Here is a 14,993-nt window from a genome sequence, read left to right as displayed (position 1 = left end):
CCATCAGCTTGAAAAGTGTTCCGCTAAAGAAACCTTGATGGCAAGCATTCTGCATCTCTTAAGCCACCCCATTGATAAATATTTACGCTTGTGTGTAAATATTTGAGGGCCGAACAGCACGCGGTGTAATTCGTATTAATCATATCACACCTTTCATTATTTTCTTTCCGAGGCCTACAAAATCAATCTCTCCAGAATGTTCAAAGATGCATTTAATTTTCTCCGGCTATTAATCTCTCACCCCAACGTGATGATTAATTGCGGTGTAATAAAAGCTTGTTGGAGTTAGAACTGTGCCTTTTATTCATGAAGTCATCCGCATGGAGCCACATTTACATTTAAATGTGTTCCTGGTTCCTGGTAGAGGATGCTCTTATCTAAGTGGGGCTTAAGGGTTGGAGGGCAGGATAGGTTCAAGAACACAACAACGGTGGTCTATCTATCCCATTCCCTACTCTATGGAGGTTGTCAGACCTAATAGGGTTGGCTATAGACTCGGAGAGTCTCCGGCTATTTATTGCCTCCAGAACTCGGGGAGCAGCGCACAGTCAATTAGCCCTTCACTAAGTCCCTCCCCAACCCATCCTTGTCCAATAGGCACGTTAGCAGCAAAGAAAGCTTGACCTGCATAGCAACCGTTGCTAAACTATTTGGATTGGCATTGGACAATCGCTCTTTGGGATGGGATTTAGTGAAGGGCTAATTGGAGAATCTTTGTGTCTGCTGACAGAAAATAATGTTTCCCTTAATTGGTGCCATAGACCAGTGGTTTTCAACCAGTGTCCCTTGAGGGGGTTCCAGGTGGTCCCCAGTTAAATGATGGAGAGTTGGTAACCAAATGGACTCTAATAGATCTTTAACTCTTGAGAGTGTAAATAAACTCAAGCTGTATTGTTAAACAAATGCGTTACTTCATTTACACAGTCTACACAAGTCTACACAATTAGAGGATGTAGAAGAATTGTTATTTTGCCAAAAGCATGGAATTGTATAGACAAAATCTTATCCAACGACAACAAAATATTCTTTAGTTTTGGGTCTGAGAGGCTAAATCTCTTCAAATGGTGGTCCGTGGCTCGAATAAATAATGGGCCTTGATATGAAAAGGGTTGAAAACCACTGCCATAGACAAATGGTTGATTGAAGTGAAAGGTTGCAGTAGTGCCCATGAAACCATGTTTTGTCCCTTTATTGTGGGGGTACCGTTCAACTGCAGGCGTGAGGATTATTTATTTAACTGGATTTTCTTTTCTTCTTTTTCAAAAACATGTTTAAGTGCTTTCAAAAGCCTCACTTGTCGAGGGCATTTTGCAGCAAAGGAAATAAATAATGTACTCTTCATCATTTGCATTTACGTAATCCACTGATCCCCAGTCAGTGTAATTAAGATGTCACCACAAATAAGTGGATCTATCCTTGATCGATGGCAGAAGGCTGGGGAATGTATAGGGATGATTTCTCCTACATTTATAGAATGGCGGTTCTTATGACCTTCGCAGTGGTTTTGAAGGGAATCTCATTCAGGCATGTAAAGAGAAATGGTTTGTGTTAATGCAGAGGTATGCTGCTAGAATGCATAAATGGATTGAAGTGTGTTTGGCTTACTGGGGTCCTACTAATAATGAAGCGCTGTCCATCGGAACACAAGGAAGAGATAAATGGATGCTGTCTGTTCATGTGGCCAGCACACTACTTCAGCATGCATGCAGTACCGCCAACCCCCATCTCTCTCTCTCTCTCTCTCTCTCTCTCTCTCTCTCTCTCTCTCTCTCTCTCTCTCTCTCTCTCTCTCTCTCTCTCTCTCTCTCTATCTCGCTCTTCTCTGTCACACATACTGGAACGAAGATGAGGGAAGAGAAAAAAAATGAAATTCTTGAATAAAGTTTTAATAAGGGGGAGAGGTAATTTGAAAAGTCTTTGGAGGTGTTTGGAAATTTATCAATAACAACCAGCTGGCATTTCATGCATGGCAGGATTTGGTGTAATTGCCTGCACATCCTTGATAGAGGTTCAACTTCAATAACAAAAATATGCTATTTAATGCCAAAAAAAAAAGAAAAAAGGAATGACTGAAGGCTGCATCTCTGTCTCAACAGTTCTGAAGACTAGGTGGTCGCTCTGGTTTTTGACCAACAAAGCGGCCTTCTAATCTAGTATCTTTTGTACCCTTTTCTCCAGCCCTGCTGGCTGCAAATTAATTCATGAGAACACTTTTCATGTCCTTAATTCTCTAGGATCAATGTTCTGTCTGACGTTTGAATTTGTAGCAGCGTTCATTTGAAGCCCCTAGGCACAAAAACATTCCTCTGTTGAAATCATTGCCTCTTAGTGTCGAAGCCAGGCACAGAGAAAAGGACCCCCCCCCCCCCCCACACACACACACACACACACACACACACACACACACACACACACACATAGCACGTTATTGGTAATTGCTTAAGAAGACAATGGAAAATGTTCTTGAGCAAATTATGACTTCTCCTTTCTCTTTTTACCATAAGAGGGAATTATTCTCTTAACTACAGAGCATGAGAGCAAAGGAGTCAGATTATATGACACTGACAGTGTATGAATACCTATTGAGAGAGAAAGAATACTCATGTATTCTCAGCGCTGTAGCTGACGTTTTTGTTGCCCTCAACTATCTTCTGGTTGCCCCCCCCAACCCCCCCACCCCCCTGGAGCGTGCTTCGCACACCTGCAAACTGTGGACAGTTTTTTCCCTGACACCGACCCTTCTATAATGCAAGATCGCCAATGTCTACCTCCCTGGGCTACACATACTTAGAAACCACCACGATATTAAACCACAATATATGTGCAAGTTAAACTGGTTATAATCACTGTGTGATTCTGCAAAATTCGGTCTGTGACTGTGGGGTGACAGACATACAGTCTGACATACAATAGGCTACACGTGTGCACAGTTAATAAACAATGTCCTAATATGTCCAGAGTGAGTGACAGACTCAACACATAGTAGCACACAGCATGCAAGGCAGTTTGTCCAGCTGAGATTTAGTGTCTCCATCTCTCTCTGGAAGAGGTTGCACATGACCTCTACGGCGCACAAACACATGAAGCTTCAGCTGACACAAATCAACACCACACTGTTTGTGTTCATGTGTTCATTTATCTTCAGCCATACAGACTCCATTTGACACAAATCAACACCAATGCTAGCCTGTTTGTCCAAAACACACTATCTGCTCTCCACGTTTCTACTTCGCCACTTGTCCTAATGTTAGTAAAATAATGAACACACCTGCACATTTGCAAGTGATGCATCATGCTGGAGCCTCTCTAAACGTCTGTTTCCTTCATTTTATTTCCTTCTCTTGTAACCGGCGGGGATGTGCTTTTGTTTCAAAACAAAATAATGTTGACAGTACACACGTGACTCTGCTACTACCAGACGGTGGAGACGGGAGAGAGAGGGAGGGGCAACTACAGCTGTGTCAGAGCAGAGCACCGTGGTGTAGTGGAGGCACGCAACTTACGCAAGTAGCGTTGCAGGAGGAACACGTGAAAAAAATAAAAAGGGGGTTTGCTGCCTCGCTCATTGTGTTGCCCTACGCATTATGCGTATTGTGCGTACCCTTAGCGACGCGCCTGTGTATTCTACAGTACATACAGTAGAAACGATCATGAGCTGTCGGTTCTGACCCTTGCCCACAGACATCAGAGAGGGCATAGGGGGTTGCTGAAAGTGTATAATAAGGCATGGCTATTCTCATGGTCTGCTTATCACAGTATTTCTGCTACTCTCATCAGTTACATTAATATAATGGCTCACTGAACCAAAACAGAAAGTAGAGAGCTCAACGAAACATGAATGATGATTTGTCCGAATTGTCTTTTCTCTCACTCTGCATGGCAGTGCATGCTGCCACTCACAGGCCTTCAACTCTTCGAAAAAGCCAACTAAGACAAGCTTGACGTGATATAAAAATAATGTATTGATCATTGCTACTTTCCAAATTTCAATGCAAAGGATTGTTTGATTCATTTCCTGACAAATTGTTTGACTTGAAACATTATTGCGTTCATTTAGCCAACACTGTGACAAAACTTGAAGACATTGTAAAGATTATTCAGACTTCCATGAGTGCTTCCTTCACTGAAACACTACAATGAGAGATGGAATGCAAACATTTGCGAGAGGATTTCAAGTCTGACATTTTCAAAGGTATTTCCACACTTTGAGTTTGAACTGTACAGTCTATACTTACTCTTTCTACCAGTCTGAATGCAGTGACAAAACTGAAAATCGATTGAGCAGTGTATTTCTATAACCAACATCCCTGCATTGTGATCTTCAAATGCCTGCGATACATCCCGATACAGAGAAGCCTGATGGGTGAAACCAATCATGAATGGGGGCAAAGGCCTGCGTTTCTTTACAGACTACTGTAAACACATACAGTAGCTCAGCTTTCTACAAGGTCTACAATAAGCGGAAAAGAGGCATCACAAGCTTTCTGCATCTCGCAACCCTAAGGTTGTTTAGGGTTGTTGTTTAGGGTTGTTTGTACAGTATAGTTTAATGTTACAAAGTGGACCACAATGGAAACAAGCGAAGGCTTTTTTGTGTCTAAGTCCATTTGGCGTTTTTTAAAATGATGTCATTTTCTGTAATTTTCTTAAACTGCCAATAAAGTATTCTATCTACCTATCTAGGTACAGTAGCAAAGGAATGGATGTTATTCAAGTTATTCAAAACTGCGGAGGAGGCGAAACATTTACAAACATCCCCAACCTGGAACTTTTGCCGGGCCCGAAAGACAGAGCACACACAACAACAACCACCACTTCTCCTTCCAAGGATAGTAATATATTCCATCACTGAGTAATATAGTTGAATATCACTTTTTTCTCTCCTAACTAATTGAATAAACCCTAGCTCTGAATGACTCTTACATTGTACTGTATTTTTCTGGTGTCTCAGGAGCACATCTCTGCTTCCACATACAGTATCACAAATATTATTATTAATACACGGTTTGGGAGGGCGACGATGGGGAGGGGAATGAGGGGGTGATTACTGATTAGTGGTCTTAGCAATTACACTGATGATTTAAGTCTTACATTTATCATTGACATTGACATGACCAATCTTTCTGTAATCATGGAATATACATCATTTGAACAAGATAGAGAACTGCCTGTCTGGGGTACAGTATATCTACAGTAGCAAACATATATCAACAGGACTCTGATTCAGAAATCGCACCTTACAAAGCGGCTTCAGTAACTCTAGCTTATATGAGACCGTAGCTTCATCCTCAGCAGGGAACAAAACAGATGTGCTGTAGTTGTAATGCAGAAATTCACTAGACATAAATATTATTGACACTAAAGGTAGTATTGCCTTTTTAAAGCAGTAATATTTAATCTGAGAATTGTTTTTGTCAGTGCTTACACTCCAGCTGAGCTAACTATGATAAAAAGAATCAAACATTACCAATATTTATCAGATGAATATCTAATCGCTGGTGCAGAGTAGGAATATGAGACTGCTCGCCCCTTTACCAACTCGCCCCCGCGATTCTTTTAATGTAGTTAACAGTTAATTTTGTATTTCCCTCCCTCTCTGAAATCTGATCTTGATCTTGTATACAGATTTATTTGATTGTATAGTAGTCGATCTCTATACTCTGTAAAATGTAGAAAGAACAACATGTCACAGAGACGATGACTGTTTAATTAAGTTAATTTAGGACCTTCTAGCAGTTAATTTCATTTTATTAATCACATTTCTTCCATGTAGCCCATGTTTTGTAATGGCATCATCATGCTATTATGCCTGTGGATATACAGAGTGAACTTAACAATGATAAATGAATATGGTAATACCTTTTAAATAATCACCAACATGAATTATGTTTGTTATTTACAGCTAGGTAGAGTAGTGGGGCGAGATGGAAAAGGGGCGACCGTACCTGTTACCCAGAGTAGACATGAATGCGATTAGACAAATTCAACCCTTCAGCAAGCAGTTCCCACTTATCCGTTCCAAATCTCAGTTTGTTGGATATATGGAGATCTTGCAATCCAGTGGCCAAAGTATATACTTTTATAGCAGGCATAAATCTTTCTCAATAATTTTTCATTTGTAGACATTTTTGCACAGTAGTAGCAGGCTACAGTACAAACAGCTGACATTACTTTGTGTTCACTGGCCGTACAGCATGCAATTAAAGTACATTTTCAACTATCAGTTAATAAACCAAAGTACCTGGTTAAAAACGTGGATCAAATAATGATTTCTGTAGCCCATATTTACTATGAATCCAAACTACACAAATGTATATCTCAATTTAGAATCACTGGAATATTTTTCAGTTCATCTGGGAAGGTTTGAAGGCTTTCTTAAAATATCATGTTACATAATTTGCTTATTTTTTAAATTCAGCAAAGAACAATTAAGTTGGTGAGACATCTGGCATCTTTGGAGAAGACACAACAAAGCTCCCTTTGCACTTTACAAACGGGTCAGCTTACCCTGGTAAAAAAAAAAGAAAAAGAGCTAAATGAATTATTGAGAACAAAAGCTGCGTTCCTGAAATGTTTTAGAGGACATATTAATAGCAGACTGTCCTCACAACAGTTAACCCTTTAGTTTGGCTCTAATGAGTGACGGACGTGCAACTCTGCATTTTTTATAATGTATAATTATAATGATGTGATGTGGTCAGATCAACATAGTGTGACACCCCAGTGTCCCCCCCAGACAGTGCCCCGCCCCCCAGTGTCCCCCCAGACAGTGTCCCCCAGACAGTGTCCCCCCCAGTGTCCCCACAGTGCCCCCACAGTGTCCCCCAGACAGTGCCCCCACAGTGTCCCCAGACAGTGCCCCCACAGTGTCCCCAGACAGTGTCCCCAGACAGTGTCCCCAGACAGTGTCCCCACAGTGCCCCCACAGTGTCCCCAGACAGTGTCCCCACAGTGTCTCCAGACAGTGTCCCCACAGTGCCCCCACAGTGTCCCCAGACAGTGTCCCCACAGTGTCCCCACAGTGTCCCCAGACAGTGTCCCCACAGTGCCCCCACAGTGTCCCCCAGACAGTGCCCCCCTCCATTGCCCCCCCAGACAGTCCCCCCTCCAGTGCCCCCCCAGTGTCCCCCAGACAGTGCCCCCCGCAGTGCCCCCCAGACAGTGTCCCCCCCAGTGTCCCCCAGACAGTGTCCCCCAGACAGTGTCCCCCCCCAGTGTCCCCCAGACAGTGCCCCCCCAGTGTTGCAATTGCAAGTTGCAATGCACTCCTTTCCCAGACCCCTTGTTAGGATGTTTAGACATTTATTTTAATTTAAAGATCTCTGTGGGCCTGAAAGTTTCCTTATTGTATTTGTGCAACATGGTCATTATTTTGAATAAACGTTTAATCGAGATATATCGTGCCCCCCAGTCACAAGCGTGTCACGAGGCGTGACAGACGCGAAAGGTTTTCATAGTAATCTGCGACCTTTGGTCGCAATCATATTTCTCAATTACTTTTAGTGAAGACAGGTACAGTAGCCTATAAGGCTTTCTTAGAGATTCAGATCTGCAATCCGTAACTTATGTCCTACTGTAATTTGGTCTTCCCCCGCAAATATTCTGCTGTGGGGCTATAGATAACTTTTTCTTTTTGTTGCCTCATGTCTCTCTTTCATCGCATCTTTTTGTTAAATGCAATACCAGTAGTGGTCCTACACGACCACAGGATCTACAGTTCTCAATAGAAGCACAGAGACACAAACTACTACCGTGGTTCTGTTCGTTATATTGTTTAATTCAATGTTTTATTCACTAATAAACATGGATTGCAGCTTTAAACATGAGCATCTGGTTTCACTGATAAATATTAATGCTTATAATCTGTATACAAACAAAATGTATCACAATCTATATGCTTGGAGTGTGTGTGTGTGTGTGTGTGTGTGTGTGTGTGTGTGTGTGTGTGTGTGTGTGTGTGTGTGTGTGTGTGTGTGTGTGTGTGTGTGTGTGTGTGTGTGCATACATGCATACTGTACATGTGTGTGTGCATACTGTACATGTGTGTGTGCATACTGTACATGTGTGTGACTGTGTGTGTGTGTGTGTGTGTGTGTGTGTGCATACTGTACATGTGTGCGTGCATACTGTACATGTGTGTGTGCATACTGTACATGTGTGTGTGTGTGTGTGGTGTGCAAAGGTGTATGTAAGCATTATGGAGTTAGGTCTTTAGTCCATGTATGTACAGGTGCACGACTGTAAGTACAGTATGTATACTGTGTCAACATGAAACCATTTGAAACCTACACCAAAAACAGTTTCACACAATCAAAGGAAGTGTCACTACTCTTCTAGACTAGAAATCGTCTTTTCTCTCTGTCGTTGCAGGCACAGGTTCCAGGGTGCAATACAAACTATCTGGCCTCCTTCATGTTCTTCCAAGGTAGGGTGTGATTTCATTGCTCTACACACACCGTGTACGTGAATGATAAGGTCATGGTCAATAGCTGCGTAATCATCCAGACCGGAGATTGGATGTCTGTTTGTCTGACTGTCAACAGGGAGAGACACGCTGGTGGATGTAAGTGCTCTCCACTGTGCACTGGGTAGCGGCTTGTAGTGCCTCATAATACATTACTGTAGGAATAACCCACACTGTCATCCTGGCTATCAAAAAATTGCTCAGGAGGAGATTGCTGCAGGAGGCCGTGTCTGTCTCCTGTGTACCGGTTCTACATTTTTTGTTCCGTGCCCAAGGTGGTCTACTGATCTCGGGCCAAAGCCATATGAAAAAAACCTACAGAGGATCATAGCTAGTTGTGGGAAAATTCAACAATCCACTACCAGGCGAGAGCCAGTGGTAGAGAGGATGTGCAGGAGGGGAACGCAGGGGAATGAAAAATGTACTGGAAAATGAGACCAGTACTCCAGTCTGTTATCTGCTGTTGTAAAGATGTTCTCCCAGATAAGTGCCATATAAGTATGTTGTCAGGGTGGCTGAAACACAATATTGACACCTGCATACGTTCCGGGGAGGTCCCAAGAGGAAGTTCACTCGGGTAATCTTAGGATCTCGCCCTCTTAACGGTTGGTAGATCACCCGGCCAGGGTGTATGCCCCCATTGCCCCGCCAGGTTTTATCCATGTTAAAGTGACAGGTTGACCCAGTTGTTGCAGAGATGTTCCTGTAATTATGAGGGTGTAAGTTTGAGCCCCGCAACAGCCAATGTGCATTCATCAAAAGCTGCGGGTCCTGTCAAAGTGTCCTTGGGCAAGACACCCCACCTCTGCCTGCTCGTTCACTTTATCCCATTAAGACCTGAAGCAGATTCTACAAATGCCTTCTAAATCAGTAGTTCTCTGAAAAGCTGAAAAGCTGCTCTGAAAAGGGGTGTCAGCTGTTAAAATGATGTGACATCATAGTTGGAAATCATAGCAGCTAGGCATGTTTATGGCATGTTCACTTCCTTCCAGCGCAATTTCCAATGAACATTCCATTTTAATTTACATGAAAAAGCTAGCTTTGTAGTACAATAATGGATGAGGACAACCTTTTCATTTTTGCTTATTTCAGATAGAGATCCAGAACAAACACAAAAGGTTAGGAGCCACTGCAGTACAGAGACATATGTACATACGATACGGTATGTGCACTAACTACCATTACTACTACAGTACTAACTGGCGGAGCCACCAGGCACCCCTAATTAATTTAATTGAATAAATACTCAGGATTTTACGGTGGCCTTTTGCATAGGGGGTGTATTCTGGATTTCAAAGTTGTTAAGGCATTACTGATTAAATGGATCAATAGGCAAGTTTTGTTGCCCAAGAGGCATTTTTATTCAAGCAATGCCTGTGACCTTTCTAACCCACATGCTGACACTGGTATAATTGCTCTGGATTCTCACAGTCATACAGTTCAGCAGAGAAATCCAATGAGAAAAATAAGCCCAGTGGTACTGTATGGTAACAAGTCCTATGAGATGCACTAGAGGGATGTTAATATATAATATATACACTTACAGTTTTCCTCTGTAAGTGTACTGTATATGAATCCACACACCACCCACCATCAATGCTTCATAAAATCCATTTGTTATACAAATACAACCCTTTTTCCCCTCACTATGCGAGTGTGCTAAATATTAAAATTTATTTTGTGTCTGCTCAGGAGAGATTGAAGTCCACTTACTGTATCTAGACTGTTGAAAAAGCTTGGCTCTGCGATATGTCTACATGGCAACAACGCCCTCAGTGCGCCAGACATCAGTGGTCCCCTGCCGTGCCTGTGTGCCGTGGTTGTCCTGTTTGTTCATCTGGTTTGTTTATTTATTATTTAATCATTTCATTTGTTTGTTTTCAAAAGTGGAGCCATGCTTACCCAAGCAAATGTCAACAAGGATTAGGAGTCGAGCTTGTTACTGTACAAAGGGATGTCACGTGTTTACAGTACATCAGTGTTGTATGTTCTGTACTGTACTGTATGTACTGCAGGACAACCATGTTTACTGCTGCCCAGTGTTGATTTTGACAGGAATGTTTTATTTAGGTTTAGTCGTACTCTTTTTTTTTTTAAACTAAAATGTAATTTAGTTTTCGTCATCTTTTAGTCATCTGAAATGTTTTAGTTTTAGTCGACTAAATATCATAATATTTTAGTTGACTAAATGTGATGCGTTGTGAGAATTTATAGAGTGCAACACCTGAGTGCTTACGAGACCCTTACGGAGACATTTATTGTATGGGTCCCTTTTCTCTCAAGCCCTCGGTTTCACGGTTAAATTTACACTGAGGTTCTTGCTGTGTAGCGATGTGCTGCGGGGGAATCTTGCACACAGCAAGGACAAGCCAAGGGTGGCATCACTGATTACTTTATGGTCAAGAGGTGTACTATATACACAGGGCAGTTGTCTCTAGTGCACAAAACATGCGTCATGGTTTAACCCTTTGTTATGTAATGGGATTGTATCACTTGGAGGCATTCTATTGTAGTTGTTGCTGTGTGCAGTGTGCACTGTGCAGTCACATTTCAGCCTTGTTGTTGTGAGCCATGCAAAAACACACCAGTTTTGAATCTGTACAGGTGTATCATAAACGCCCAACATATGGAATGTCAGAACAGGGCAGCTCCATATTAGAGCCGGGCCTTAATTTTAGGGCCTATTGAGAAGGGTGCAGCTGCACTAATAACTTTGGGACGGGCCCGTCTAGAGTTTGAATGGACAGGTATCAGTCAAAAGGGAGACATCGAAGAGGAAGGACAGGTGGGGAGGATCAACATATGGAATGTCAGAACAGGTCAGCTCCATATATGGAGATCTAAGGTCAGATGAGTTGCTGGCCAGCTCCATACAGTGCAGATATAGGTGATGTTACAGTTCCAGTCTTCTCCATGTATCTCTATCCATGGTTTGATGTGATCTTCATACATGGAGACGGCCATATATTGAGCGTGTCACAAATTCGTGATAGACTGACGGCCATTAGGCCATATATGGTGGCGTGATGTGTCACGAGGGGTGAGTGACTGACGGCCATATATGATAGCGTGACGTGTCACGAGGCGTGAGGGACTGACGGCCATATATGATGGTGTGACGTGTCACGAGGCGTGAGGGACTGACGGCCATACTGTATATGATGGCGTGACGTGTCGCGAGCGTGAGGGACTGACAACCATATATGGAAGCGTGACTGACGGATCGCCGGACGGACAGGTTTTACTGGTTTTCATAGCAAATCTGCGACCTACGGTCGCAATAATAATGGAAATGTAAACCTAAGCAGAGGGAGGGGGGATAGGGGTTGGGGAGGACTGAGAACTGAGACAGCCAAGTCTTAAATACCTCTGGGAAACTGGCCAGGTGCTCTTAACTGATGAACTACCAGGGATCTGCACGAAACACAGACAAACTCACAGCAGACTCTGATAAGGCAGGAGGTCCATCTCACCTCGCTCCATAGAAATGGGGTTCCAGAAGCAAGCTCCACTGTAATAGGCATTAAAGGAACTCGAGTGATTTATTGATTTGCTTATAAAGAAACAAATGCATGCCACCCACCTTATGCTTCTACTTTGCCACAATAACCCTGCCCACCACCACCACCACCACCAAAGCAAACTGGCACTGGAAAGCAAATTAAGATGGAAAAGGAGACACAGTGATACAGACCAGCTGATAACATACATATACTGTTACACCAGAGGCTACTGTTAGTGGGAAGCTGCTCTGGACAATGCGTCTTCCACCACATTGTTCAAATCCTTTTTCTTGCACAATACGAGCTCCTCGACCACTACAAATGCCAATCCCAATGCAAACTCACACTTGACAAGGCCGACGGTCAAGTCACCTTTATTTTTATAGCACATTTAAAAACGACAGAAGTTGACCCAAAGTGCTTTCCATTCAAAATAACATAAGGGACCTCATAAAATACAACATTGTAAAAGAAACATAAAATAAATACCTCATACAAATTCAGCACAATTGAAGACAAGTGACAGTGAGACTTTTAGGCTCTACACCCTCACTGGCAACACAAATGTGTGAGGAGGAATCAATTGGCGTAACGACGCCAATGGGGAGAAAAAGTGCATGGCTAATAAGTAATGTCTACTCTAAATTTAGAGAAATCCTCATATTTGTACTATACTGTAGATATAGATAGCCACTGAGTTCACAAGTAAAGAAGCCAATTCAAACTTTTGTATCCTTTAATCCTCTGTATGATCCCTCACCCTCCTGCTCTTGCATTTCGAGAACCGTCTGGCCGATCGGCGTGTTTGTCACCAATTAAGGTCCCTTCTGAACATTCATCCAAAAGATGTATTGATGCGTTTTTTGAGTGGTGCAACCACTCCAACGAACAGCAATGTCCGTGTCCGTGTTTGTGTGTGACTATGTGACCAGTACCAATGAGTACCAAAAGTGGCGCCAGAAACGGAGAGAGAGAGATAGTGCTGCATGTTGCCTGCTAATGAGAGAGAGAGAGAGAGAGACAGAGAGGGGGGGGGGGGGGGGGGGGATTTGCACCACTCGGTTCACACGGGTGTGATTTTTTTGAGAGAATGTACTTTTAATAATGCATTTGTATAGTGCTTTTCAAAATCCCAAGGATGCTTTACATAACAAAAATAAACAAACTATTTGCCAAAAGCCGCTGTGTCTCTTCAGTGTGGAATCTCCATGGGTAGAGACTTCCAGAAGGTCGCCGAAGGTGTGAGGGATAGATAGGAGCCCCAAGTCAAAAGACCTCAGGTTCCCCACTGGGGTGTAATCATGGAGGAAGTCTGACAGGTACCGTGGGGCTAGGGCATTGAAAGCTTTACAGGTGAGGAGGAGCAGATTGTAGGTGATGCAGAACTTAACCGGAAGCCAGTGTAGGTGTTCAAAGGTGGGGGTGATGTGCTGCCAAGGCTTGGTATGGAGTTTTGCACCTACTGCAGCCTGTGCAGAGCTTTGTTGGGTAGCCCGAACAGGACAAAAATCCAAGCGGGAGGTGATGAAAGCTTGGATGAGGGTCTCGGAAACAGAGTCTAAGAGTTACAACCAGAGTCTGGAAATGTTTTTGAGGTGTAAGAAGGCGGATTTGGTAGCAGATTTGCAGCTATCCAAGTGGCTTTGTTGGGTAGCCCGAACAGGACAAAAATCCAAGCGGGAGGCGATGAAAGCTTGGATGAGGGTCTCGGAAACAGAGTCTGAGAGTTACGACCAGAGTCTGGAAATGTTTTTGAGGTGTAAGAAGGCGGATTTGGTAGCAGATTTGCAGCTATCCAAGTGTTTCTAGGCTATAATAGCTGCGGCTGTGTAGTAGAAGAAATATAGCCTAAGCAGGGGGAGGCACGATCAAATCTTTTTTTTTTTGTCTCCCCCCCCCCCCCCCCTTTTTATCCCATGCAGCTCCGTTACCGTATGACAGAATCACAACATATCACTCTATTCGCGACTCTATACACTGCATACAAACTAAACAGTATGCACACAAAACAGAGCATGTCGTTTCACTTTCATTCTTTCACCCGCACCCACTTCTGCCTCTTCCACATTGATCGATTCACTTTGGCCACGCTGATGAGCCGCGTTCGTTGATCACCCTTCAACACACAACCGGCCGTGGGGGTGACAGCCTACTTCACACAATCCTCCCCGCTTGGATCATGATGTCATGTCAATAAAACAGTAACAGTCTGCGATAGCATTCTGTATTTTATTCTGCTTTTCGTCAAGCAGCAGACAGAAAACAAGTCATGTCATCATCACCATCACACATTGTGCTGCTGCCCGACCGTCGCAAATCAGGCTGTCACTGCAGTCTGCGTGCTGCACGGCGTAAAGTTTTTCTTTCGCTAATTCTCATTCCATTAAAGAAATGAAATTAAAAACATATATATATATATATATATATATATATATATATATATATATATATGTCTACCTCTACTATTAATCAAATGTAGTGTCACTGTTGTTCCAGCCACACACAAACACAAGAATAGAGAGGTGAGATACAGAGAAAAAAACCCTCCATAAGACACAGAGTAATGTCACTTTACACCCAGAGAACAGCACTCATCGTGGGCAAACTGATCCGCTGGCTGAAACAGCCTGGTTGCGATGGACACGGCCCCCAGCCAGTACACGCTCTGTTTCCGTATCGATCCGGAAAAAATGGCCTGCGCACACAAAATCTTGAGTGTATAGCAGACATGTCATTGGTCATGGTAATCAAAAAAGTTATTTATTTATTTCGTTATGAAGACGCTAAAATAGTGCAATTTCAAGGGGATTTTAACACGGGATCCAATGGGATGACGTAGTTAGATACTCAGGATGACACGCTGTTTTGGCTCGGCCCTCTCCGACGCGGTGGGAGGGATTATTCAGAGTAGTGACCACTAGTCCGCTCCGACTTCACACAGCATTGAACAGGCTGTACAGAGCCTTAGTTGCATTTTTCGAATATTATCACAACTTTGTCATAATTAATTAAACTGAGACAAAGTA

General features: G+C 43.0%; 1 protein-coding gene across 3 annotated transcripts in view; it reads left to right on the top strand.

Annotated features, from left to right (window-relative positions):
* sncb (synuclein, beta) overlaps positions 1-14,993 on the top strand; it is a 312,664-nt gene that overhangs the window by 141,908 nt on the left and 155,763 nt on the right. For 2 of the 3 annotated variants that reach the window (XM_079499914.1, XM_079499911.1), the window contains exon 3: positions 8,371-8,425. The exons of the other annotated variant lie outside the window; for it this stretch is intronic. In XM_079499914.1, coding sequence (XP_079356040.1) covers positions 8,371-8,425 — 55 coding nt within the window. The remainder of the gene's footprint in view (positions 1-8,370; positions 8,426-14,993) is intronic. 3 annotated transcript variants of the gene reach the window in all.

The sequence above is a fragment of the Electrona antarctica genome (assembly GCF_951216825.1).
Source record: "Electrona antarctica genome assembly, chromosome: 1".
Classification (NCBI taxonomy): Eukaryota; Metazoa; Chordata; class Actinopteri; order Myctophiformes; family Myctophidae; genus Electrona; species Electrona antarctica.
Note: the sequence above shows the minus strand (reverse complement) of the source record. Positions and strands in the feature narration are given on the sequence as shown.